This window comes from Dysidea avara, chromosome 13, assembly GCF_963678975.1.
Source record: "Dysidea avara chromosome 13, odDysAvar1.4, whole genome shotgun sequence".
Lineage (NCBI taxonomy): Eukaryota > Metazoa > Porifera > Demospongiae > Dictyoceratida > Dysideidae > Dysidea > Dysidea avara.
In genome coordinates, this window is record NC_089284.1 from 10,665,313 (window position 1) to 10,692,014 (window position 26,702).

Below are 26,702 nucleotides of genomic sequence, written 5' to 3' on the forward strand. Positions count from 1 at the left end.
CTGTTTCTTTAGAGTAAATGTTAAATTTATCTAAGCCAGTGTAATGATTGGTTACCAACTGGCATTGATCACAGACAGTTGGGTGTTGTAGGTTCTGATTCACTGAACTGCACCTACTGAAATAATTAAACAACCAGACATGAAGACTCAAGTGTCGCTATGGTGCTAGAGTAGGAGTTACTTTTACAGCCAGTGTTCTCTGGCTTAATTACATTGGTGACTATATATATATCCCATTATATATATATATATCCCATTATTGTCATCAAGGACATCAGAGATGCTTGATGAGGTTGTGAATAACATTATTTGTTGCAAAATATTAGTTAAGCATTGGTCAAATAAACTTCTTTACCAGTATTGTATTTCTGTTCATAATTGGAATACTCATGTTCTAATAGTTATGCTCATAGTTTAGAGCATTCTGCACAATTACATTTTTTGTTGTGAAATAGTTTGTTGAAACCTACCTACATGTACTTTTGAGTGGCACAAATAATTTTAAAAACATGTATATACTCTTTATAATGAAGCATATAATATGGCAAGCGCACGTGTTAGTGTTTTGTTATGTCCACAAGCATGACAGATACATTGTCTGAGGAGCCTCTCTTGACTGCCTCAATAGCAATCCTGTTGCAAGCAGCTTCATATTGGATGGCAGTTTTGTCGTTGGGATCAATTGATTGGAAGTTGGTCTTTGAAATCATCTCTAAATCAACAACAAGGAGAGAAAGAACATAGTTGTATTACTAGAAGTGCTTAGTACTAGGTACTTCCTCAGTGGCAGGAACACAACAAGTGATATAAACACATTAAGGAGATACTCTCAGACTTTTTCACATTAACTCATCCTTGACAACAAGCAGCCTTACTTAGCAACAGCATCATCACATAACACATGACATCACAACTTATTTACCTTCTGGCAAAGTGACTGAGTCATCCTGTAAAGGGAATGAAGCCAGTAACAACGTGCCACTTAAGACTACACACACAAGTAGCTAATGAATGTATTGACAGTAGAATGTAATCTGGTAATGTAATACTTATTGGGGAATATGGGAAAGACTAGGGAGACTAGACAGAGAATCACTGGGAATATTTATTTTATCCAGAAAGTTTGGTCATGGTCTACAAAACACTTTTTCGGTGGGTAACCAAGTGCTTTGCCAACAGGCCAACCTTACCATAGGGGCAAGTACTCTTTGGGAGCAGTGAGATAATACAATTCCTAACCAAGTGAGGCTTCTAGCAATGAAATATACTTTACAGTGTGGAGTAAACAATAGCCATCTGTGGTAGCTTGTATGTAACTGATAGTGTGCGATATGATTTATATAGACAATGTGTAATTTGAGAATCTCTGGCATCTATAACAGATTGTGTGTTACCTCTAAGATGTCAGAGATGTACTTGACTGCCTCCTCCACACCAAATACCTTCCATAGTCCATCACATGCTAACACCAAAAACCTGAAATTAAAAGGTTTAGAGGCAGTAATAAGGTTAACCATATAAGTACAGTTTGGTATGTATGAAAGAAATATTTTGACCAGTCAAGTACTGGAATGGACAGCTGGTATTTTCAACATGACAAAGTAAAGGAGTGGAACCACTGGGAAAATGTATTGGTCGTTCATGCACTGAACTTAAGGAATTTGGCCATTTACGTGGAAAGTAAGGTGGTCCTCAGTCCGTCCTAGTGTCTCTCCACTGTAAAATGTCAGAGATTGATAATTTTCATCATTGGACCACTTGGCTGTATGAGGATTCTAAAATAACATGGCTACAATTAACTAACTCACAAAGATGCAACTTTTGGGAGCCTACTTGGCATGGCCATTACAACAATTAAGGTAGCTTTACAAAAGATGTATATAACTAACGAGTGATGTTTCAATGTACAACATATGCCAACCATTTTTAACACACGAAACATTACTTCGTGAGATATAGTCAGACATATCTCAAAATATACTACTTTAGATCTCCCAATTCCCCTGTGAAGATCATGTTAACGGATACAAGACTATTAATTAATACATGGAAAAGTGCACATCCTACACAGTGTGACACAAATAGCATCTGGTTGAACAATGACGACCTGCAACTATTAGTGAAACCTGTATGGGCATGCTGGGCCCAACTAACCGTACGTTGGTGTATGTGTTCAGACTGCAGCTTGAGATAGTTTTAATGTAAAGATAATGATTCCCTGTATGTATGTACAGTTTGTAGCCTTCGTACAGGTCCCTTGTGGATACCACTGACAACAAAATAATGTACTATAGGATAGCTCGGAACTCTACTGACTATCCAGGTGTCTGCATCTACATTAACAGGTTTCACTGCGATATCACAAGCAATGCAGTTGTACAGTGCAATCATTAGAAATGTCTACCTGAATAACACAGTACTTTTTCATTCGGAAGGATACCACCAGGAAATATACACACAGTGAAACCTAACCTACTGAATATGAACACAGAAGGTAATGTCCTGTACAAACAGGTGTCCTACGAATTAGACAGATGTTCATTATATAATGGCGGTTCTCAATTTGAGGTGTTCACTAAAGGGATTCTTTCATTGCACCATGGTATACATACACTTGAGAACACATTACTTTAGACGTAGGAGACCATTGTACTACATGTACAGTGGCGATGGTTACTTAGCAACCATTTTATCTGCTAGCTTGATTTAAACACTAGACTTGTGCTAGCTACAAACTGGATACTTGTACAGCACTTGAATAAATATTTTACAATTGCTTGAAACTATCAAAAAACATCTAGCCGTATGGCAATTCAAGTAAGATTTTAAAGAAATCCAACGCTTGGTCACACCAAATAGACTACAATCTTTGACAAAGTATAATATTTACTGTGTAACATGCAGATGACAAAATTTTTTTAAAATCTTTAAGTAAACACTTGATGCCATATGCTTATTGTATATGACAGCCTCAGAACAAGTTAATAAAGCAAAGAAGCTTTGTCAGGAGGTTCAGTGGCCTCTTATAGCCAGTGGACACACTCCAGATGAAGTTTAGTATACGAGGTAATCTACTTAGTCATAGGAGTATACCATGTAGAGTGAAACAGAGCAAACATCTTGTAGTTGTGTGTATAACGGTTGATTGTATCATATATCCATTGAGTCAAACAGTAGTTGGTAGGTGAAGTAAACTGTGATCAGGTTATTGTGAACTACATCTGTTCAAATTTACAATGCAATTTTGTGTATTTATAGACTTACCTGTAAAATACGCACAGGTGTACTGAAACATGTACTGATTAGGAATACTTTTTGTGTTCCAGTTCTAGTCACAATCACTCTACGCTACAGCTAAGTGACTCATATTAATCCCATGGGAACACCAAGAGACCAAATTCAGATCATTGATCAACCAATAGTGATTATATTAGGTACCAAACTATCATCTGACATATGGATCAATTACTACGACTAAGACTAAATATTCAACAAGCCCAGGACTGCTTGACATAGTTTGTATAATAAGCACCCCACCTCAACAACAATACCTCTAAAATTTCATCCCTAAGTGACTTGTTACATTATCGTATTAACAACATCACTTACAGGACCCAGACATGGACAATACTCTGTGGGCCATACAATTACACTGTACAAAATGGAGCCATGTACTGCTGTAAAGAGTTGGATAAACACAAAAGCTACAGCATAGCACCATCCACTGTTACCTAATATTAATATACTACATACTACAAGTAAAGCCAATAATTTCTTTTATCTCCCACTATTTAGAATAAGGCCTTCGATATCAGGGAAAAATGGTAGTAATGCTGCATTTCAACGTTAGGCTTTCAATAGTAATTCAGATATTTAAGTTTCTACGGCAACAAAACACGGCACTTAGGCTAATAAGGCTCCTTCCTACCCATGTTCTAGTCTACTAGTGTTAAGCAAAAAACATATTTAATTTGGTATGACAATTAGCAACCGAAAAAATTCGAAACTAGTGTCTAACAGAAAGTGTTGATACACATGTATGTCCCTTACTGGTCATTCTCTCCCAGAGGACACTTCACCACATCTGGGGTGTTGATGATTCCACAGTGTTTGAACCGACCATCACCGATAGACCGAGACACTTCCAGTACACCCATCACTCTCCCTTCCCTAAAGGATCATTAGTTCAATACATTACCAAGAAGTAATGAATACATCAAACAATACACTATAACACAAACATTCCCTCTGTAGGTATACACCATACAGATAAAATTTATGTGTGCATACAGTATACTAGTATCAGTAAATTTAGTATAAGAGGCATAAGTGTTATCATATGTTTGAAATTAATATGCTTACGCAAACATAAGTTATTTACATCCGATACATTCTAACCATAAAATGTGACCGGATTTCACATAACAAGGCTTCCACACACACAAAATCAAACTTACGATTTTACCAGAAATGGATTGCTGGTCTAATACACTATCATATTTCACACTGTACTTCCTTCAGCACTGACAAGTCTGGTTTCTGTAGCAGCTTTCTTCCGACCCTGTCAAAGCCACGAGTGTGAGATTGGCACCATTAAATGGCCATGGCTCTGTGATAATGGTGTGTAGTGAGCTGGGACTTCACAGAGAGCTCGCCAATAGTGGTCTCAGTCAATTTGGAGTAATCTGAGTGCCATGGAGGGCCATGGAGAGCCCAAACTTGGCCTCTGGATTCCAATCGTCTTCTTACTTCATTTTATACCCGTATATTAAGACCACCGTCCACCCCCACCCTCCCACCCTATTAGTACCGCCTGTGATATTATAACCCGCTCGAAAAAAGCTGCTCAAAACAGGGCAAATTTTGGGTATCAGAAATGTATACACCCACTCAGTGATAGCTAGTGAACAGATGAACAATTGGTGCAAATTTTGTTTGCACAGCTGTAGGCACTGGGAAGTTATTACACAATGATTCCTTAAAATCGCCATATCTCCTAACAAAGCTTTGTGCGTCGAAGCCTTGTTTTGTCAAATTCAGTCACAAATAGAGATTGAAAATTTCTACATGCATGCTGTGTACCAAGAAATGTCAATGTAGTCGAACATGACATCACAAGTGAATGTAAAAATATCATCATATTAAGTGATGTGAAATGACATCATACAATGTAAAGCTTACATATTTAATTTGTTAATTATATACTTGGATAATTGTCCATACACCATATGATGGTTGATATGTATACACAACAAACCTGACAGTGCCTCCAGCCTTTTGAATTCTCTGTCTCTCCTCAAACTACAAGAGAAGATCAAGAAAACGTTACACTACAACAACAGGGATATATAGCCTAAACAATGGCAACAGAGTGGTGCACACGTTACCATCTCAACTAGTAAAGGTTTACAATTCTGATTGGTTGGACTAAGTTGACTAATCGGTGACACACACAAATGTTGGGTCTACCACTAACAGCCCATACAACACAGTCAATACAAAGTGTAATTGTGTATATCAACGCACATTATACTTTACTAAAGAGTTAGTAACATATGGGGCAAACAAGAGCTCAACTAAAACAGACAGTTTTCTTTGTACTGCTAATAGCCACAGCGCTAGCTTTAAGCCATACAAGAACATTGAGTGTATGAAAGCTATGGATACTAACTAATTCTATAACTACAGTTAAATATTTTAAACATACTGGAAATAGACAGCTCTTGCTTCGCATTAATTTGGGATAAACTCACTTGCGCTGGAGAATGGTCCTTAGATAGTCTGAGATGAGTCTTTTTGTCCCCTTCTTTACGGCACAGTACCACTTTGCTGTCCCCCAAGTTGGCTACATACAAAGTTTCGTCCAATAGTAGTACACACACTGCTGTGGTTCCATCCTTCCAGCTTGGGCTAGCTGCCGACGCTTTCTGTAGAAACTCTGTATCTGTTTTTTTGAACGAGTCGATCAAGCACATCTTGACTTCTCTATCGTGATTCTGTATGGTACCTGTATGTGTGTGTGTGTGTGTGTACACGCACGCGTGTATGTGTGTGTGTGTGTGTGTGTGTGTGGGTGGGTGCATTGTTTGTGCGTGTGCATGTGTGTGTGTGTGTGTGAGTAAAAAACAAAAAGTTTCAAGTCAAATGTCAACACCACACGTACTACCTTTAGGGAACCTGCTCACAATGTTCTTGTGAAGATGATCCGCTGCAAACTGTGATGCCCTAGGTCCAGCATGTCCATCAAACACACCATAGTAAGCCATCCTGGAGCTACACAATCAAATGATTAAGTACTGTACATTTCACTACATGTAGTAGATAACAATGATAAAGCAACACCACAGCTAGTAGCCCTGAAACACATCTCTACAGCTCCCTGTTTCATGTAAACATAGTGAAATTTAACACTTGGTAATGTTCTATTGATGCAATTTCTTTTATTTACTTGCCAACATGTACACTTTGTACTATCAATTGAATGGGAATAAGCACTCAATATTTTTTCTTTCAAAGACTACAAAGCACTTCAGTACGCAAATATAATTCAAGACCCCAGCTCATAGATAATATGGTAAAAAGGGAATTGGCAACAGTGACATTATTTCCATAGGAACTAATAGTTATATGTACAGGCAATCCTCATTACAGGTCCAGACTTTGAGTGGCCATATCTCTCTTTCTCTATGTTGATTCTTCTTGAATTTATCTTGACTTCTTTTTCACTATTACACTGGGTGGGTGCTATCAAATCATGGCGGTATCCAGACAGTTCATCTCAAACTTCGTCACTATTGGTGGCATCAATAATTTTAGTGGCAAAGAAGCACGACAAGGTCCACAATGATTGAAAATTTGTTTGGAGGCTACATTTTATTAACCGAGGCCGATTCTGTAAAATACTGAACCCATACCCAGGACAAATCAAACCCATAATGAGGATTCTCCGTAGTGACATCACTGCTGCCAATCCCTCTTTACTTTATTATCCATAACCTTGTGTTGTGTCATGAACTGTAAGCACGTGATCATGACGTACAAATGAAATGCTTCACATCACACCAATGAATATCAAGCTCCCTACTCTAATTTCCAATTCAGTCATCAAGCAGACAGGGAAGGTTCAAGATTGCAGCCTCTGCCTGCCAACAAAGATTTCAACGTTCAAGCCCCAGTGGTGAACAAGAAATAAGAAACAAAATTCTGCTATCAACCCACTACATCAATTTTCTCTACAGACAAAATTGGTAGCTAGCCAGTAGCCACACAATACAGCTCAGCGTGTTTGAAAGACACAGCAAGATGGATATCACAAGTGACATGATAGTTGTATAAAGTGCTACACCTTTGATATATGTGATTGGCAATTGTGACATTCCCGCACAATTAATACATATAATTTATGTCATACCCAGTTAGCTATATATTTGAAAAAAAAACAAAAAAACTCTAAAATGGAGGGAAAATCATTGTGTAGATAGTATGAATATGAATTTGAAAATTTCAGTACTTTTCACTGAACAATATTTGTTCAATGCACATAATGCAGCCATAGATATTAGAGCCTACAGTTCCGTAGGCTCTAATATTTATGATGCAACACATACAAAGCATTACATAGTAACAGTCAATTATAAATACACAAGGGGGTGACACACAGGCACTCACTGTAGGTAGATCTGCAACCAGTCAAAGTCTAAGTCAGGGATCAAGGCCACCAAATTCATACCAAGTCAATGGTAAAAATTTCCAACCCACAATCAAAAAGTACTAAAATATCATTGCTAAGTCACCGGTCAAATAGGTACACGCTGTAGGTAGATCTGTGACCGCAGTCAAAGTCTTGACCCGCTGAAATTTCGCTTTGACCTGTGACTAGCTGGAACCTTTTCCAATATTACATGAACACCCCCTTGAGAGAGAACCATTATCAAAAACAAACAGGCATGTGAAACCTCGGGCAACATGCAACCATAAAGTGTGCCACGTAAAAAACACACTGTGGGCATGGCAAGGTAAAAACATAATGAGAAAAAGACTAGTTACTGTATTGCAAAATAAAGAATTATTTTTAAAAATCCTATTGAGTTTATGCACCACTCCTTACAGTTTCTTGCCAGAAAAATTCTCCGAGAGGCAGAAATACTAGCAGAGGCAGCAGCACTCTAATACAACATGTATTATCTACACAAACAACACTCCTTACTATTTTTTAGGTTGGGTACTGAATAAGGGAAGTAGGTTGTCAAGAATCACGTGAGCATCTTGCATGTCTACTCTTTCCCCTCTCCTCTCACCAATGAAACCTCTCAAGCTATCTGTAAGTCCGAGAGTGGATACCATTAAGGAAACACTACCCCTTACATCGAACAGTTGACACTTTAGGTCGCTTTACATCATCGCTTTCGATATCTTCAGTTTTTCGTTTCGCTGCAGGTTCATTTTCACTTGCAGGAGGAATATCATCAAATAACGACGCTGCAGAATTGTCTACTACAGTTAATTTACGTCATATAATGGCGCAGTTGCAGCTTATTATTACCCTTCGTTGGTGTATCAGTTGCTGGAGGTAAATCATCGAACAAATCCATTGGCACGTGATTAAAACTCAAAACCACAATTAAACCTTGCCATTCAGTACACGATGCGCAACAGATAGAAATGCTGACAAATGTTGTCTTCGTCCCGCTGAAGTTCATAAAATGGATAATTACTATAGCATTTGAAATGATGACGTTTAGACTGACCGGTCTACAGGTGTTCTCCAGGTTCATGTACTTTCCTGGAGTCGGGTGGAATACGATTCGCTGGAGATTACAGAATCTTCAGTGGTACAACAGGATTGACAATACTGTGGTGTTAGGAGCTCTTCCTTTTCGTAGTCAAGCAGAAGAGGTTAGACTACAACGAATAGCTGCCTGCTTATATTCCAGAAGAAGTATAGGTGTTATATGGACCCTGTTTTATTTTAGCACAGGAACCTAGGCCCTGAATAGTAGGACCAATAACCTATTTTGCTACACCTCTTTCAGGGGTAAGAGTGGGACCTTTGTCCTTGCTATAAATCTGAAACAGTCTGAGCAAGCTTTTGCGTATATTCTGATTTGAAGTACTTAACTAAATAAACTTACACAAGTTTTGTTCACTGTTCATTTCAAGGGATAGTCACTACCAGTAGTCCTGTAGAACCGTCTGCAACTGGGATCAAAATCAAATCAAGAGGTAAAGTAGTACTGAATCAAGCGATCAAGACGTCCTAGAAAGTGGTGATTAAGCTAGCTTGCAAACAAGATGAGAATTTACAAAAATTTGCTCTAAATTATCAAGCAATCAAGGCTGTTTTTAACAAGTGATCAGGGTATATTTTTGTTGATCAAAGATCTTGATCCCAGTTGCAGATGGTTCTACGGGACTATTATTAATAGTGACCACTCCTTGTCATTTCAAGGTATTATTATGCTTTTGCAATTTTATTCCAGCTCATGAAAGTTTTCATAAAACATTTCCAGATATATAGTATTGAGATTTTTCAGCTGAATTTTTGATTTTGAAATTGCAATTAGGTTTTACTGTAATGTTTTTGTCAGACCCCTGCTACTAGGAACAATACAATACGTCATGCAAGATTTTCGTATTACAAGTCATGTAACTGAGATGGTTTCAACACTTAGATGGCCCTCATTTGGACACATTGGCTATATATATTAAAAACACCCAACACTATTGTCCTATTATAACACATACCACCCCCACTACACAGTGCTGTTGGTGTCTACAGAAATGAGTGTCTTCCCTAAACATTATAACAAATTGCCCTCTAAATCATTGTATATCTAAGCACATGTGATAATGGTTGGACTGTGTATAAATAATAAATATATACATACGTATGTACATTGTAGTTTTTTTGAAGTAGATATAATTTCATTATTGTATTGTACTTTGAATCTGTGATATTTCAGCTCTCTGGGATAGCATCAACTGCAAAGCTACCCATCCCGGTTGCTAGTCAATCTCTACCATCATTGGTTTATATGTAATGCAATTTTTTTTTTGCCTACAGTTGGTCAATAAAGAGAATGTCAGGGCTGTGATATCCTTTAATGAAGACTTTGAGCTACAGTGGTTCACTCCCAGCTCAAAGGAATGGCAGAAGTTAGGAGTGGACCATTATCATTTCCGTGTCATTGACAGAGTGACACCATCATTGGATGTGATTGATGAAGCCTTGGAGGTCATCAACAGGCACCGACAAAGAAAAGAAAGTGTCTATGTCCACTGCAAGTCAGGCAAGGGTCGGAGTGTGACTGTAGTGGGCTGCTACATGATGAAGCTTAAGGTATGTTTTTATCGAACCTGTTAGTGTGGATAGTCAAAATTTGGAGACACCTGCAGACACTTATATTATCGCAAGAGTTAATATTATTATCTCTTGCTTATAGTTTAGGTCCCAAAGTGATCCTTGGTACCTGAAAATCAGGTTAGTCTTTGTTAGGCTCATTTTATGCAACTGCAAGTTCTGCCATAACATTATTGATATGATGGTGAGAGATTTTGACAAGTATGCAATTTGCTGCTATAGCTTTTATTAAAAAAACAGGCTGTTTTAAGCCAGCTTTCTTGTTGAATAGTGTTTTTCAAAAGTATTGAAAGGAAGGTTAGTCACCTGAGAATCTGTATAAATACCACGGCCTTACTGCTACACAAGCCCATCTTCACATAGTTGTTTTACATGATTTTCCTTGCTGAAAGTTACAATAGCCATAGCTATTAACTGGTATGGTCACTTGAAAATAAGACCACCTTCCTAAGGTGCTTTAGTGCATAAACTGGTGGATGCCTGTGATTGATCCCAAGAAAGTTTTGAGGATATTTTGTTACAGTCTGGTTGTTCTATTAGAGCATATCATTGAACAACTTCAATATTGATTGCTGATTTAGTAGTTTGACAGTTTTTGTCAAGTGATTTTTAAAACTCAATATGTGCAGAATTGTATGTCCAGCTAATCCATTTCTTTATTTGAGTAGTTTTGTATGTATGGGTGCACTGTAGCTACAAGCAATAGAACAGGAATTGTAATAGGGAGTTTGAAACTTGTCTTACAATCAATGTGGCTGAAAAATGTGACATAATTGAGCAAGACTTAAACACAGGCATATGTATACTGTGAAATAAGTGCAGGTCATATCTATTCTCTCATTGAATGTTACTCTCTTGTGCTGTTTTTGTATGTAGGAATACAAATGGGAGCCACAGAGAGTAATTGAAGAAATGAAAAGGAAACGTCCTCAAATACATCCTAATAAATCTCACAGGAATACGCTGAATTTATTTTATAGCAAAGAACCAAAGCCATAAATATCTGTGGACATTTCTGAAATTTGCACCGCAAGTTTGGGTTGAAATGTATAATACCAGCACTTTCAGCACAGAAATTTAACTTCATGCATTTATGGATTTATTGCAATATTAATTGATAAGGTGTGTCAAACTATGTTCAAATATATTAATGGTAAGGCAAACAGATATCAGCAAATTTGGTCATTGGCTAAGTAGAAATCTTTGTTGGTTAAAGCAATGAACCCATTTTATCGTGTGACAGATTTTGCCAAGTATTAGTATAAACAATGTACTTCCAAGATGCTCTAATAGAGCAGTCAAGTAAAGTGTACGTTTGAAATTCTTCAATATTCTTTGACAAAAAAAAGTTTTGAAAATAGTTTATAACTACAAGCAATAGACAAATTCCATAATAAGACTTTATAGCGTATAATAGTAACTGTTTCCCTAGCAACCTGAATTTCCCATTATTTTTAGGTGATATTGTCTAAAGTAACTTCTTCAAATTTTGAAAGGATAGCATATGTATGTCATAAGATATGACATTTTGAAATTTGTGGTTTTCCCATACATATCTATGATAGAGGGCTACAGTTGCCCCTTCTGGGCAATCACATAAATGAGGTATTTCAATGTTTGCAAAAACCAAAAATTCGAAAGTACATATATCTAGCTAATCTCTCCAAGTTTTAAATGGATAGTGTATAATGGATAGGTCATAAGATATGACATTCTTTGAATCCCGTGATTATTGAGAAGGGGCAACTGTTGCCCCTCTCATTGATAATGTATGGGAAAATTACATCTTCAAAATGTGATATCTCATGACTTATATATGCTATCCTTTTAAAACTTGGAGAGATGACTTAAAACATTGACACCTACAGATAATGGAAAATTTAGGTTGCTAGGGGCAACGGTTGATTTTTTTGTTATGAAATTTGTCTATTGGCATCATTTTATTAATCAATTTCTCTGTTGCTTCTCTATGAAAATGTGCATATAAGTAGAACAAGATAGCAAAATGCATTGCAAACAGTAGCTATCTGTCATTTGACATTTATACTCAAAGGAACAAGGCCAAGTTATATTAATGTCTTTGCCATGTAAAGATGCTATTACTGATCTAATGTTGTTACGTGGATTGCCATGCAGCAATTAGCTATAACGTTGCATGCATTGCACTTAAGTGCAATTAATACTACTTTTAACCCTTCATTTCCCACCAATAGTTTTTGTCATACATTTTTTGACTTCATGGTAATATTTATGAATAGAAACAGCTTTAATAATAACATACATTTTTATTGGATCAGTAACCCTAAGCAAATTTTAGAAATAAAAATTTCCTTATAAGGATCTAGTACAACAAGGCATTGATATATATTCTTATATATTCCCGCATCTAGCATTGTCTTTGTAAAACCATCATACAATCTTTTGTGCTGAATTTTTTTCTGCTTGTCCCTGAATGGTGTAGCTACCCAGCAAACTTGTAAATAAACAGAGTGAATCTATTGTAATAAATTCTTACACATTTATTTCCCCTTTTTTGCAAATTTAATTACATCATACTTCTAATTAGATTATTCAATCACCATCCCATTTACACCACTAGTGCATAATTATGTAGAGAAGTGCTGCTAAAAATTTGGTGATGATACCTGTAACAATATAAAGCAAGGAGTGTAATTATTTGGTTAAAGAAATGTGGGAAATGAAGGGTTAATATGCAGAAACCCAATAATTATTATTATTGTGCTGGTTAACCAATGCCTGATCATGACCGTAGCTGTCTTAAGTAATTAGGTGAAGTTTGAGGAGAAAGTTTAAGAGTGGGAGAAGAGTCAGAAGACATATTACCCATGCATGCATCCAAATCTATACAGTTGCATTCATAGTACAGTAAGAAGCATTTCTTCTTTGAAGTTGCTATCCATATATTGAGAAATTACTCTAATAGACGTACCATTAATTTAATTTTGCATGTTACTACAAAAAGCTCTTTAAAATTGACACACTGCTGTATACACTTTATTTAGATTACTAATATTAATATCTCGATCCCTAACATTGCAACCTTACTCTGACCACAAATGTCTTAACTTGTTTGCACCCCTCCCCCCCTGGATCAGCCTCTGGCTTTGTGATTTATGTAAAAATCTGTACACACTTTTGTAATGATGCTAAAGTCTCTACAATAACTCTGGTATACATTGTCAAGGTACTCCAAATGTGTATATAGTTGAGCTGTCTGATTTTGTATAATACTTTGTTAGACATCAGAATTGTTGGCAGACCCAGTCCAAGAGAGGGAAGAGTTGTGCTATTGAAAGTTATGCAGTGTTCCAAAACAATGGGGAACAATTTGTAGAGTACTGGGTTCAACAAAAGCACAAGTGGTGTGTCACACACTAGGAACACCAGAGTTAGTAGGGACTTTAGCAACATTACAAAAGTGTGTACAGATTGTTATATAAACCGCATAGGCTGTAAAGTACCAGGGGTTAATCCAGGAGGGAGGGGTACACACAGGTCAAGATGCTTGTGGTCACAGAAAGGTTACAGTGTATTGATCGAGATATGGTAGTCTAAATAAGGCGTATCAAAACACACAGCTATATACATTGTACATACCGAGCCAGGGAATTATTTGGCTAGCACGCACAACTTACAGAAAAGGATCAAATTAATTGAAACAAAAGTCTACAAAGAACTAGTTCTATCTATGATGCTGCTACATTTGTATGAACTGTGATATGTACACAACGTCAAATGATATACACTTGAAGTTTTAAAAGTAATCTGGCAGTGGTAATGGTACTTCAGGCTTATTGTCATCACCATCACCATTTTCATCTTCCTTGTTCTTCAAGGCTTCTTCTGGAATGCACTTCATCACAATATTGGACAACTTTTCTAGTTGAGCTGACAAAACATCAATCTTTTTCAATCCTGAAGCTGCAAATTCTTTTAGTATGCTCAGTTCACTGTCCTGATCTGTCAGCTTTTCTTTAACCTCTTCTGTCGGGTTTTCTTTCTGAAATTGCATGAATACAGCGTAACCCGTAGTACATCATAGTTACCTGATATTCTTCTATTAAATTCTCACTTTTCTCATTTGACTCTTGAAGCGCTTTCACTTTAGTATCAAAAGAGGTGTTTAGCAGAGACTCTAACACAGAAGCTACAATAGCAACTATGCAGTTCCGGTCATTATTCCTTGCTATCATATGTACATCTTCAGAGAAATAAAATCGTGCGATTGGCATTCTTTCTTCAAGATCAAGTGACGCCCTTATCTGTTTGCATAAAAAGTCATATATCATTAATTAATGGCCATTTCTATTCATACAGCAGTCACAAAATCAAAACAAAACTTAAACAAAGAAAGGGTGCTGAACGGGAAAAAAAGCACAACACTTTGGAGGATTGAACCCAGGGCCCCTACGTCAATTCTATACCACTATGCTACACCGATACTACATAACTACCTACCTTATATAATGTGAACCAATAAAAGTCTGTATATATGTTAGCTAGCTATATACACCTGGCTGAAGAAGGGACCGAACCCTAATCAACCTTAAGCTATTTTTTTAGGTTTACCTGTTAAACATAATGATGTCTGTATGAAGAGTTTTTGACGAGTTCGAGGTTGGCCAGCCTCCAACCCTTTCAAACTCATCAAAAAGTTACCTTCATACAACCAGTGTGTTTGATTCTAGAGCTACTGCCGTATGCATAGTACAAATATTTGTACAGCAGTGTGGTCATATGAATAATCACTCCATCAATTAATTAATTACCTGCAATGCAAGCGCATTATAAGTTGCCTTTTCTGTTTCCTCATTAGTATCACCAACTGCCAAACCAACCTATGAGTCACACAAACAATTTGCTACATACAGTTACATGTGAAGATACACAACAACTCACCAACAAGTTGTTGAACACTATGGGCATCACAATGACAAACACAATCCAGAAGAAGTACAGGTATGGATAGAAGACTCTTCTTTCAATGAAAGTGTCATTAAAGTCCAACTCCCCAGTTGTCAACATTGCAGACTTCAATAAAGTAATTGGAACTGTTCCATAGGCATCATCCTCTCCCTGTATGAGCAAGTATATGATTGGTAGTAATAGAGTAACAACCTTAATACATACAAATATCACAAGATATTGTTTTGAAGCGTATACAGCCACTCAGCTACTATAATTTGTACATAAGACCAACACTGAACATGTACTTTGAAGGCCTTGAATTTTTTCTCTACCCTATCCCTGCCACTACTCCCAGCTGTCCTGTTAACATGCACTGGACAACTGTTTTGAAAAGTATTTGGACTTAGTAGTCCTTATGGCCATATTAGTATGGCCCACCTCAAGCATTAACTGATCAATGCTACCATAAGTGTACTCAGTACAGTAGGATAGTACATAAAGAACTTCATAATTGCAATTGTATACAATGTGTGTATGTCAAATGATTTTGTTATCATACACTTACTGGTATATTCAATAACAAGTACAAAGGAAGTCCAAATGTCACAATCAGGAGCAGTGAAAGTACAAGCACTTGCAAGAAGGACACGATGATGCTGAGGAGCATGTTTATTTGTATTGCTGTGAATGGGAAGCCCCTCATCAACAGTATGAAACTACCCCAAGCTAGGAATAGCAACGCAGACCCCAGTTGCCATTCATGTTTATTTGAACAGTAGCAGTCATTGGTCCTAATGCTGATGATAAAACTGATTGTTAGGAGTGCTATACCAATATCAACATAACTTCGAATATCTGTAAAGTGCTCCAACTTTCTGCTATAAGCCTGAAACACTTCTGCTATCAGGCTGAAACATGAAAATATGACCAACAACACTGTTGATACAGAAAGGTAACTTCTTCTTGAATCAGAGGAATCTATAAAAGACCAATTGCGTGGGTAATGACACAACCTGGATAGATTTAACAGAAATCGGTTATAGTAATGTACTGTATAAAGATAAATATGAAACTGCACACACACACACACACACACGCACACACACTACACACGTACACACACACTATGCACATGCATAAAATGTGACCGGCTGAGTGAAAACCCGCAATTTTATCAGACTTCTTTTTATAACTTCTTTGTTACCCAGGTAAAAACCAATGGGCTGTCAAAATTTCAGCCTTACCTGCTGAATAGTTGTAGAGTTATAGCAATAGACAGCAGGAAATTCAAAACAATCGATTTGTACAGTGACTATAGAGCATATTCAGGGGGCGTGTAATTATCTCTCATAATATATTGATGCCACTTTGAGTGGAGATGTATGAGTGTATTGTTTCCACTGAGAATGCCTAAGAATTGTGCAGTTGATTGCTCTATTGTCTTTACTAAGGGGTGTGGGGTTAGTTTTCATCATTTTCCTGTAGATCCTGATCGAAGGAGATGATGGATTGCGGCAGTAGGCAGGAAGAACTGGAAACGTAATGAACATACATGGATATGTGGCCAACATTTTGTTACTAGAAGAAAGAGTAATATCCTCTGACTCCAAACTACGTTCCATTGATTTTCCAACATGTACCAAGCCCAGTGAAGCGTGCCTTAGAAACTAGAGTATCTGATTACAACAGAAGAAAGGGGACAAAGAAGAGAAGAATGACAGAAGCATCTAAGCAACAGTTAGCAAAGGAAGTTAGACAAAGTGAAAATATGCGAGAGGCAGAGAGAAGGGAGAAATTAAAGAAAGAAGTGCGATTAGAGGAAATCCAAAGAGAAAGACACAATGCTGAAGTACAACAGAGGAAAAGTGAGCAACTGAGTCAAGTAAGGGTTGGAGGAGCAGCAAGCTGTTGAGATGGCCAGGCAATTGGAGGATATGAAAACAGCCAATGAAGCACTGATGAAGAGCTTGTGTTGAAGTGTGCTGGTTTAGAGCAACAATTGTCTGAAGTTTGCAAGGAGAAAGAGAAATTAGAGGAAAGGGTAGCATCCCCGTCTAAACAAGTGTTAAACGAAGCAACATCGAAAGATAATTAAAGATTTATCGGACGCTTCTGTAACCATGGTGCAAGTGGGTCACAGTATGGCGGCCAACAGTACACTAGTACTATAGGACGATATTCAGGTTTAGGCAAGGGCCTAGGGGCCGAACGAAAAATGCAAGGAGAAACATATGTACTGCCAAATATTGTTTGCACATTAACAAATGTTCCTTGTCTCAAGGGGGTGACTAGTAGATATGCACTGTAGGAGGCCTTGACCCACCAAAATTTCACTGTGACCTACCCCAAGAGCCTTTTCCAATCTTTGACCTGTGACTTAGTGACAATATTTCAGTACTTTTCGATTGTGGGTTGGAAATTTTTACTCTTGCAATTGACCGTTGACTTGGCACAAATTGACCCGTGACTCAGTTTCACTGTGGTCGCAGATCTACCCTCTGTGTTACCCTCTTGTAATGTCAGCCATTTGTGTGGTTAGTCTTGCCTAGACCGATTCTTTTCTTTTGTGTGTAGGTATAGAGCAGTTGCACATTAGAAGAATGTGAGGCATCCTTTGTCCCAGTATAATTATAAAAAAGTGCATATTCGATTCTACTCCCACAGCACAAGCTTAATCACTACAGTGCCATACATACGCATCATCAAGGTATTAATATACTAGAGAATATAGTTGGTATGGCTTCAAAAATTATGAGTTTTCTGCTAACATTTTCACGAAGCCAGATGCCTATTCACTTTTCCACTGTACTGATGAAGAAAGAAAGAGTTTTGCCTTGTCATACCAACTCACAAGTGGACCTGTTTCAAAAAATGCATGAGCAGGTAGAAAGAATTTTCACCATGTAGCCAGAAAGCAGACAAGTTATGTTCTCCTGGTAACAGATGAATATCAGCACCAAGATAGTATTGACAAGGTTATTTGCTTTTGTGATTGTGTGAAAGTCTGCATTACTAACTAACTGTTTGCATTCTCTAGCCAAAAGGAAGACATAGTTGAACAAATGTTGTCTGTAAGTTTTAATGTGATCATGTGATATCACCTCTTTATTACTTAGGGAATTAAGCAGATGTTGGAAAGTGTAAAACTTGAAAATAAATTCACAGCATCGGATGATGGGATAAAAGAAGTTAAGAAAGATGTGAACAAGGTTAGTATAGGATAGTTTAAATAAATATTACGTGATCAAGGTTAAAGAATAATAAAGATGATATAAACAACAAAACAAGAAGACTTGAAGACAATCTGATGAAAGTTACAGGCAATCTGACAAAATTTGAAAACAATTTACAAGACCAGACGAGAATCATCAACAAGAGTATAACTGAGGTTAAAGATCAGTTAGACAGCAAGCTAGAAAATGTCAAAGAGGATGTGATCAGATCTGGAACAGTGGCCAACATTTGTGTAGCACTTGCAATCAGTAAGTAGCTAGCTACCTATTAGAATCCATCAATTACACAATCATGTTATTTAGCAATATTTGTTGCTGTCCTAAAAGTGAAACTCTAACTTTCATCCAAAGACAATTTTATGAAATTCTGATATAAAATTAAAATAATATATTTTAAAATCAATGTCATATTGTGCACTTATAGTGTTCTTGAAGCAAGTCATTGTAACTTTACACTAAAGGTGTGATGTGTGCTGCAGCCTTACACACACTTTCATCAGGGGGCATAGCCAGGAAATTTTGGAATGGGGTTCAAATTTGGAATACCTGGGAAATTCCCAGGGTATTTCCCTACAGCCACTGCTGTCTATGCAACTTGACCAAATACATGATAGCCAAAGCTTCCTCACACCTCACCCATCAACAAAGAAGTCACACACCAACCATGGGGCTGGAAAGCTGACGGTGGAGCACAGGTCCCAGTGTAGCTACGCCACTGGGTCCAGATAAACCAACTCGCTCACTCACCCCTCGCTGAGTATTCAGCACCAGACACAATTGATTGTGGGAAACTGGGGAAAACAGTTAGCTACTAGTATACTGCTAATCACTCAGTATTCCAATGCCGTACACTACTCCAGCGCTCATAAAACAACAACATTTCACCTGTAAGGTGTTAACTTTGTCTTGTAGGCTAGCAACCAGTGTAGCTCTACTACCTCAAGGTTAGAGTGAAACTCCTCAACTGTCTGGCAATATTTTACAGGGTTGCCAAGTTTTGCAGTTTCGAAGGCCATTTATAACTTGGCTGCAAAGGAGTTGCTGGAGTCAACAGATTGTCCACTATTTCAGCAGTATCTGATATTACTAATAAAGTTGCGGCTAAATGTTGGAGACCTAGACCTTGCATGCAGATTTGGAATCAGTCAAGCTAGTATTTATTTCATGGTATATTCACAAATGGGTAGATATTCTGTATATCAGAATGTCCTTTCTTGTTCATTGGCCCAAGCGTCCAGAGCTCATGAAAACTATGCCAAATGACTTTTGAAAGCACTTTAGGAAATGTGTTATAATTATTGATTGCACATGTTTTGAGGTGTTCATTGAACGTCCATCCTCCTTACTGGCAAAAACACAAACATACTCCAATTACAGGAAGTACAACATAGTCAAGTTTTTAATTGGCATTACCCCCCAAGGATCTGTAGCATTTATCTCTAAGGGATGGGGAGTAAGAGTGTCAGATGTTCATTTGACTGAGAACTGCGGTCTACTTATGAAGCTCTAACCTGGTGATATGATCTTAGCAGATAGAGGGTTCACTATTCAGGATTCTGCTGGACTATATTGTGCAGAGGTTCGTATCCCACCATTTACGAAAGGCAAGAGCCAGCTCAGCGAAATAGAGATAGAAAATTCCCACCAACTATCACATGTGCGCATACATGATGAACGCATCATTGGTGTTATAAGACAGAAGTTCTCCATTTTACACTCTACTCTTCAGATCAGCATAATAGCCAGTAGTGATGATGATGGTATATCATTCATTGACAAGATAGTCATTATTTGTTGTGCTTTATGTAATTGCTGCAATTCTGTCATACCTTTTGATTAGTACAAGTAAATGATATTATACAAACAGACTCAACAGTATTATAATTTAAGTATTAAAATTTACAGTTTATTAATTTCTAACATAATTATATCATTGCACAACCTGTTTTTGCTTTTCCTTTTTAGGATTTGTGGCGTTCTGGACAGTACCACTTTCCTTTAGGTGCATGACTTGGCTTCATTTGCAAGTATGAAAAATGGAACCACTGATGTTCATCGTCACAACCTATCATAGCTCCATAATCTTCACCTTTTTTTACAATTACACCATACTTGTTCTTCAACTTATGTGAAACATCACACTACTGAGCAGTATGTTCCTCGTGTTTTTCCTAGTAAACCACTTCCCCACAAGTTCTGGCAATATCGCTAGCTTCACAAATGGTGCTGCCCTTTCCATAGCATCGTCAATAAACTCCTTCTCCATTGGTATCCTCTGTATAAACAAGTCTTCTTCCTTCCAAAAACAACAAAATCATATTCAGCTTGGCATATTTTCTGGACCTGGTAATAGTATGCATGATCTTCTTTCAGCCGAAGACTATCACCATCTTCCTCTAAACAGAAAGATCATTGGGTAGCTGCCTCTTTAAATGATGCTTATTTACAACGAAAGGGACATTTGATCTCTAGAACGCTAGGTCCGTGGCATGAGCAGTTTACTACCTCAATGGGTGTGCACCAAAAAGGGTATAAAATAAGGCCTGACTTGATGACAAAGAAGTTGTCATGGTTCTTGCCATGCAACTCAACATACTTCTCCCTTGCTATGTTCTCATGCTCACAAACATACTTACATGCAACTAGCATTGCCTTGTAAGTTTCAGGATAACAAATCGATGAGACTAAGGATAAAGATGGTTGTGAGCTGTCTGTATGTAATACCTGTCTCAACTTTGAAGCTGTAACACGTCCTGCTCGTTGTTGGTACCATAGACGAGAATCTGCTTGGGTTCTGGTCATCTCCTCAACCTGCTGGGCCTGGCTAAATGAAAACGACACTGCTTCATAAGCTTCCTCACACTTCTGAAGTAATTCTGGATATGACAATTTTGAAAATGCTACAGAATGGAGATCTGTGAGTGGCTTCATCACTTTCCCTGCCTCATACAAAGGTATATACGCCTCGTTATAGTTAGGCAGCAATCAGTGATAAAATAACAGGGCTACCTTCAGATTGTGACAATTCTTCAAAAAAGCATCCTTGTCCTCTGCATTTGGTTTCGATACTAGTGGTGTTCTCTTCCTTGTCTGCTGTACCTCATTAGCACTAGAGGAGCTGTCAGGTTCAGTGGTTTTCATCAAGCATTTACGTTTCTGTGCAGGAGACGAAAAATCAATTTGTGCTATCTCTGAAAATGGCACTGATCGAAATGATGGTGGTAACCATGAACAAGGAAGTGATGTGCACGTAAACTGACTCTTTAGCTCTGTGTTACTGTACTTTGTGCTGCAAACAGCAAAGCAGCAATGTGAGAACAGGCCTCTCCTAAGCCAGCCATGCAGGAACAATGTGCACAAATAACTTCACCATGATTCTTTGTACAGGGCCGGTGTAAGCACTACGGCCACTACGGCCACTGCCGTAGCAGATTTTCACAGCCCAAGCCAGTCATGTGAGCGCATGCCTAGCTAATCTTTTTTCCTGGGCACACCAGCTGTGCTGACTGCCCAGTAATCATAAAAAAAGCTAATATAGCTACACACTAATACGTAGCTCCGTATAGTAGTTACATCGTCATGACATACACTAATTTATATGTTTCTAGACAGACACCAACCATTCTAGCTTTTAATGCAGTAAAAGGATGTGCAATCGACTTCATGTTACCACTTGTTTATCCTCTATTATATTCGTGCGTCTAATGACCGAAGCACGTGATGACCAGTGGGTGGACGTTCTTCCAGCTCTGCTGAAAGGTAGGTTATTATTATTATTGGGGGTACAGGTAAAAAGGCAAAGCTTGTAAAAACCTGATCAATTGCATAAACGAAATTAGACTTTACAACATATAGAAAGGTAGCGTGACAGCTAGGGAAGTTACAAGTCAGTGTATGTATGAAGCAATATCTTAAAATCAACTCTTGTAAAGTGCTTCAGAATGTGGTTTACAAACACTAAAAATTCGAAATTTTCTTGGGGGGTGTCCAAGCCAGCATGCCCCCTAGAGGGGCATGCTTCGCGACACAGTCACTCATCGTGCTTCGCACACTCATCACAATCCCTGAATCAAAACCTGGCTTGTTGCCTGACCAGCCACTAAGAGCTTCCACCAGCCCTGTTGTAGCCACCCAAACCTTAACTGCCAGTACAGTTAGGCGCTGAGAATGCTTCACCAGTGCCATCAATATAAAAACCTTTGGTCTATGGCAAGAAACAACAACTATGTTGGTTACCTGCCCATTGACAAGAAAATTGAATGCCTCCATACTTCTGTATGCCTTGAGCTGCTCATAAGTACAGTAGCTTGTTGCATTCATTAAAAATCTGCGTAAGTGACTGCTGGCCATTCATACCATTCAACAGTAGAGAAATGGCTACTGTGGAAGCAGTTGGCATTACCTTCAAGATGACAATAGGGATCTACAAGGCCAATCATCTTATCTTTTCCTTGTGTCTTGCCTTCGCATTGCTATCCAGTTCCAAATAATATTTAGAATACTGAACGGTAGTTTCAGTCGAGTTTTCCACCATAAATGTGACCAGATTTCACATAACAAGGCTTCCACACACACAAAATCAAACTTACAATTTTACCAGAAATGGATTGCTGGTCTAATACACTATCATATTTCACACTGTACTTCCTTCAGCACTGACAAGTCTGGTTTCTGTAGCAGCTTTCTTCTGACCCTGTCAAAGCCACGAGTGTGAGATTGGTACCATTAAATGGCCATGGCTTTGTGATAATGGTGTGTAGTGAGCTGGGACTTCACAGAGAGCTCGCCAATAGTGTTCTCAGTCAATTTGGAGTAATTTGAGGGCCATGGAACGCCATGGAGAGCCCAAACTTGGCCTCTGGATTCCAATCGTCTTCTTACTTCATTTTATACCCCTATATTAAGACCACCGTCCACCCCCACCCTCCCACCCTATTACTACCACCTGTGATATTATTACCCGCTCGAAAAAAGCTGCTCAAAACAGGGCAAATTTTGGGTATCAGAAATGTATACACCCACTCAGTGATAGCTAGTGAACAGATGAACAATTGGTGCAAATTTTGTTTGCACAGCTGTAGGCACTGGGAAGTTATTACACAATGATTCCTTAAAATCGTCATATCTCCTAACAAAGCTTTGTGCGTTGAAGCCTTGTTTTGTCAAATTCAGTCACAAATCATCATTTTTGTACAATCAAGACGTTTATTTACTCAAACTGCCTGGCGGCGCTTAGATTAAGTCAAGCACTGCGTGTTCAACCTTGATGGACACACTTCCTGAATAAGCTCTATAATGGGAAAAAAAATTACAGGCATTCGTTAATTGATTATAATTCATGAAGGAAACAAGCTATGGAGATGGGACTTGGCTTATTGTCTTCATAATGAATGGAGCATTCAGCAAGGTACAGTTTTTGCCCTACATATCCCCATGCATTTAAGCAAAGTCTGTTTAAACTTAGAAACGATGATGTTTACGTAATATTTTACTGCAACGTAAACAAACATCCATAACTCACATTTGCTTCACGGCACTGAAATAAAACAACAATATTCTTACTCACCATTAATAGGCGAATCCATTGGTCACTTAGTTATCTTGATTCGAGCTTTGTTTCACTGTTTACTGAAGTGATTAAAAGCGTGTAAAATTATTTTTGTAGTACACGTTTTTTACCCAATATATTTCAATGCGGTTTTTCTCAAAAAACAGAATTATGCAAACTAGTTGGGTTGTCACTCAGCAGGTCACAAATGTGTTGTATTTTCTGAACTACTTGGTAACATTTCTATAAATTTTGAAGTTACAGTTGCTATTGTATAGTAATAATAGTAAGGAGGGAGATTATCTAATGCTCAATAGGCCTCTATAAAATAAGCACGTAGGACAGTCTGGTTTCTTGGCCAGCTGCAATGCGCAATGAACAGCCCTCAGTATTGCCTGAAGCAGATAGAGTCTAGAGTCTAAGAAGAAGTATCAGAAAATATACAGGTGGAAATACATAACCCAGCTGGTTCAGTCTGAAGAAGCATCAGACAAGAACAACGAGGAAAGAGGTGAAGTCTATAGTTATGAAGTCTCAAGTCTTTGCCAAACAAATTCTTGAAGCATAGTGAAGACAATTTCCCCTGATTTTAGATCTTCCATCAAGTACTGGAGTTTTCATCATAGTAATATCATAATGGTCAACTATTGATTTTATTAGGCCATACTCCCTGCTTCACAAGCTTTTGTAGCAAGTGCCTAGAGGGATAGTTGACTCAATAAATCACACAAAATGTGTTTATTGCAGTCATTAACACCATTCAAGGGATCCCTACGCACTCATTTTACACAGGCCTACAAGGAATTCCAGAGTGATGGCCTCAAGTAAACATGAACTGATATGCTGTGTGTTGTATTAGAGTGTTTGTGCTATATTACATGTGCATCAGTGATATTATATGTAAGAATTGTACTGGTTGGATTTAAGATGGCACTAGTTGCTTTGAACCACTGCCAACCAGTGTGGGTAGAACCCTGACCTTTTATTTGACAGTAACTAAACTATATTCTAAGATGAATGATCTGTAAAACGATTGCTTGGGCAATGTGTGGATGTGCATTTTACCCATTGCACAGGGGGAGTGTCAGCCATTGAGCAGACCACGAAACAAGAATATGACAACTAGGTGACTAGCTTATAGTCCTAAGTACTTAACTCAATGTATTAACTCATTTAATGTCACAATAGCAAAGCTTTAATGTTAAAAAACCATAGAGCCTTTACACTCCAAAACCATAGAGCCTTTACACTCCAAAACCAATCCCAAAATTAAAAGTTCCTGGCATGTGTTGAAACATAATGATGTAGGAATAATGTTCTGAGAGCATTTTCCCTACGTTATTGAAACCACAATCAATCATCAGATGGGGTGAGTGCTCTTTAGTTCTTTACCTATCAGGTGAGTGTGCCCTGAGTGATATACTTATACCATGACTGCATTGGGATTTTGCTGATGTATACAACCTTATCCCTCAGGCCTGCAACCCTTGTGCTCCGGGTGTTTATATCAGCAAAATCCCTCACAGCCATGGTATAGCTGGTTACTATGGCTGGTAACATATATGAACAGATAATTTGACTTGTGCATCTTTATACAATAGTTGTATTGCATTTTCAAGAAGTGGACACAAACAGTACGCTATATATCCAGCTACGTAAACGTACAAAACTATTACTTACCAACACAGTCATCATCAGAGGTAACTACAAAACAAAATTAATATGTAAATCTTTACAATAATCATGTCATTCTGTAACAAAATCATGTTATACTTGTTATCAAGCATATAACATTTTCTTAGATGCACTTACTACCTATAAGTATATAATAACCAAGAATATTGAATGGCATATTACCCCATGATTAATGATTTTATAGAACAACAAACCAAGATAGCGATACAGTGAAATAGCTAACATCAGAGTTCTGGTACTGCCAAGTGGATCCCAACACATTCATTTTGTGTCATTGCTTTCAAGAGCAAGCTGGACACCTTCCTTGTACAACAACTTTGGCTGAATACATGAAAACTGGTGAACATACGCATTGCCAGGTACGCATTTCAAATTAGCATTTCATCATTTATCTGTACCCTGCTAATCCAAAATTGGAAATGACTGTTCTATTAGAGTATTTTGAACACAGGTGTATGAAAGTATTTCAACAGAACTCTGTATTAGTGTATGGGCTCCACTTATCCAAACAACTCACTTATCTGAACACTTTACCATCACCTGAAACTGTCTGGGTTCAGATAACGCAGGACCAACTGTAGAATTTTAGTAGAATATATATGCAGCTGGTGATGGTTAACAACTGTTAGTTGGTAGTCCAGTCTTGTCTCTGTATTAACTATTATTGTTGTGTCACTTGTGTTATTATGTGTATAAATCATCTCTAGTGTTATTGCATATATATATGTAAAACAAATTCTCTTACTTTCTCTAGCACAGGTGTCACCAGCTGGATTAGGCAGTAACAGTATATGAACTGTGAGTAATGCCAGGTACACAGCGTACGTCACAAATTTTACCAGAAACAAAGGAAACGCAATGCAGTGCCACTTGTGGTATCGTAACTCTGATATCAAAGGATGTTGCAGCAATTCCATATTCTCAGATTCAACCTGAA

General features: G+C 37.9%; 3 protein-coding genes and 1 long non-coding RNA gene across 7 annotated transcripts in view; 2 read left to right on the forward strand and 2 right to left on the reverse strand.

The window, feature by feature from the left end:
- Positions 1-381: 381 nt before the first annotated feature.
- On the reverse strand, positions 382-8,626 carry LOC136243450 (integrin-linked kinase-associated serine/threonine phosphatase 2C-like). Of its 2 annotated transcripts, none has more exons than XM_066034955.1 (10): positions 8,543-8,626; positions 8,365-8,493; positions 8,207-8,318; positions 6,167-6,273; positions 5,754-6,007; positions 5,258-5,301; positions 4,051-4,170; positions 1,395-1,476; positions 923-947; positions 382-712 (listed from the first exon to the last, which is right to left on the reverse strand). In XM_066034955.1, the coding sequence occupies exons 1-10, from the start codon at positions 8,589-8,591 to the stop codon at positions 558-560; spliced, it is 1,077 nt and encodes a 358-aa protein (XP_065891027.1). In that variant the 5' UTR covers positions 8,592-8,626; the 3' UTR covers positions 382-557. The 2 variants fall into 2 exon arrangements, with proteins under 2 accessions (XP_065891027.1, XP_065891028.1); XM_066034956.1 differs by having other exon boundaries at positions 583-712; positions 876-947.
- LOC136243453 (phosphatidylglycerophosphatase and protein-tyrosine phosphatase 1-like) lies at positions 8,626-11,493 on the forward strand. Its single transcript, XM_066034958.1, has 3 exons — positions 8,626-8,895; positions 10,064-10,339; positions 11,237-11,493. Exons 1-3 carry the CDS (start codon positions 8,662-8,664, stop codon positions 11,357-11,359), a joined length of 633 nt encoding a protein of 210 aa, XP_065891030.1. The 5' UTR covers positions 8,626-8,661; the 3' UTR covers positions 11,360-11,493.
- Positions 11,494-14,012: 2,519 nt separating this feature from the next.
- The window catches only part of LOC136242176 (transient receptor potential cation channel subfamily A member 1-like), a 33,288-nt gene continuing 20,598 nt past the window's right edge, over positions 14,013-26,702 (reverse strand). For all 3 annotated transcript variants that reach the window (XM_066033594.1, XM_066033593.1, XM_066033596.1), the window contains 7 exons: positions 26,511-26,697; positions 25,751-25,774; positions 15,855-16,267; positions 15,281-15,457; positions 15,151-15,219; positions 14,428-14,643; positions 14,013-14,381 (listed from right to left, as the gene is read on the reverse strand). In XM_066033594.1, the coding sequence (XP_065889666.1) occupies positions 14,136-14,381; positions 14,428-14,643; positions 15,151-15,219; positions 15,281-15,457; positions 15,855-16,267; positions 25,751-25,774; positions 26,511-26,697 (1,332 nt within the window). In that variant the 3' untranslated portion in view covers positions 14,013-14,135. The remainder of the gene's footprint in view (positions 14,382-14,427; positions 14,644-15,150; positions 15,220-15,280; positions 15,458-15,854; positions 16,268-25,750; positions 25,775-26,510; positions 26,698-26,702) is intronic.
- On the forward strand, positions 15,147-20,390 carry LOC136242177 (uncharacterized). The gene is made up of 4 exons (XR_010694498.1): positions 15,147-18,264; positions 18,327-18,498; positions 18,556-18,771; positions 18,826-20,390. It is a non-coding gene; the product is annotated as an uncharacterized lncRNA (long non-coding RNA).

Bases quoted from the DNA above. Each gene is read 5' to 3' on its own strand.
- LOC136243450 (XM_066034955.1), bottom strand. From the start codon at position 8,591: ATGGATTTGTTCGATGATTTACCTCCAGCAACTGATACACCAACGAAG. The intron at 8,319-8,364 runs GTAAGGGGTAGT...TCGGACTTACAG, and splicing joins TAAAGTGTCAACTGTTCGAT to ATAGCTTGAGAGGTTTCATT. The intron at 6,008-6,166 runs GTAGTACGTGTG...ACACACATACAG, and splicing joins TGTGAGCAGGTTCCCTAAAG to GTACCATACAGAATCACGAT.
- LOC136243453 (XM_066034958.1), top strand. From the start codon at position 8,662: ATGCTGACAAATGTTGTCTTCGTCCCGCTGAAGTTCATAAAATGGATA. The intron at 8,896-10,063 runs GTTAGACTACAA...TTTTGCCTACAG, and splicing joins TTCGTAGTCAAGCAGAAGAG to TTGGTCAATAAAGAGAATGT. The intron at 10,340-11,236 runs GTATGTTTTTAT...TTTTGTATGTAG, and splicing joins GCTACATGATGAAGCTTAAG to GAATACAAATGGGAGCCACA.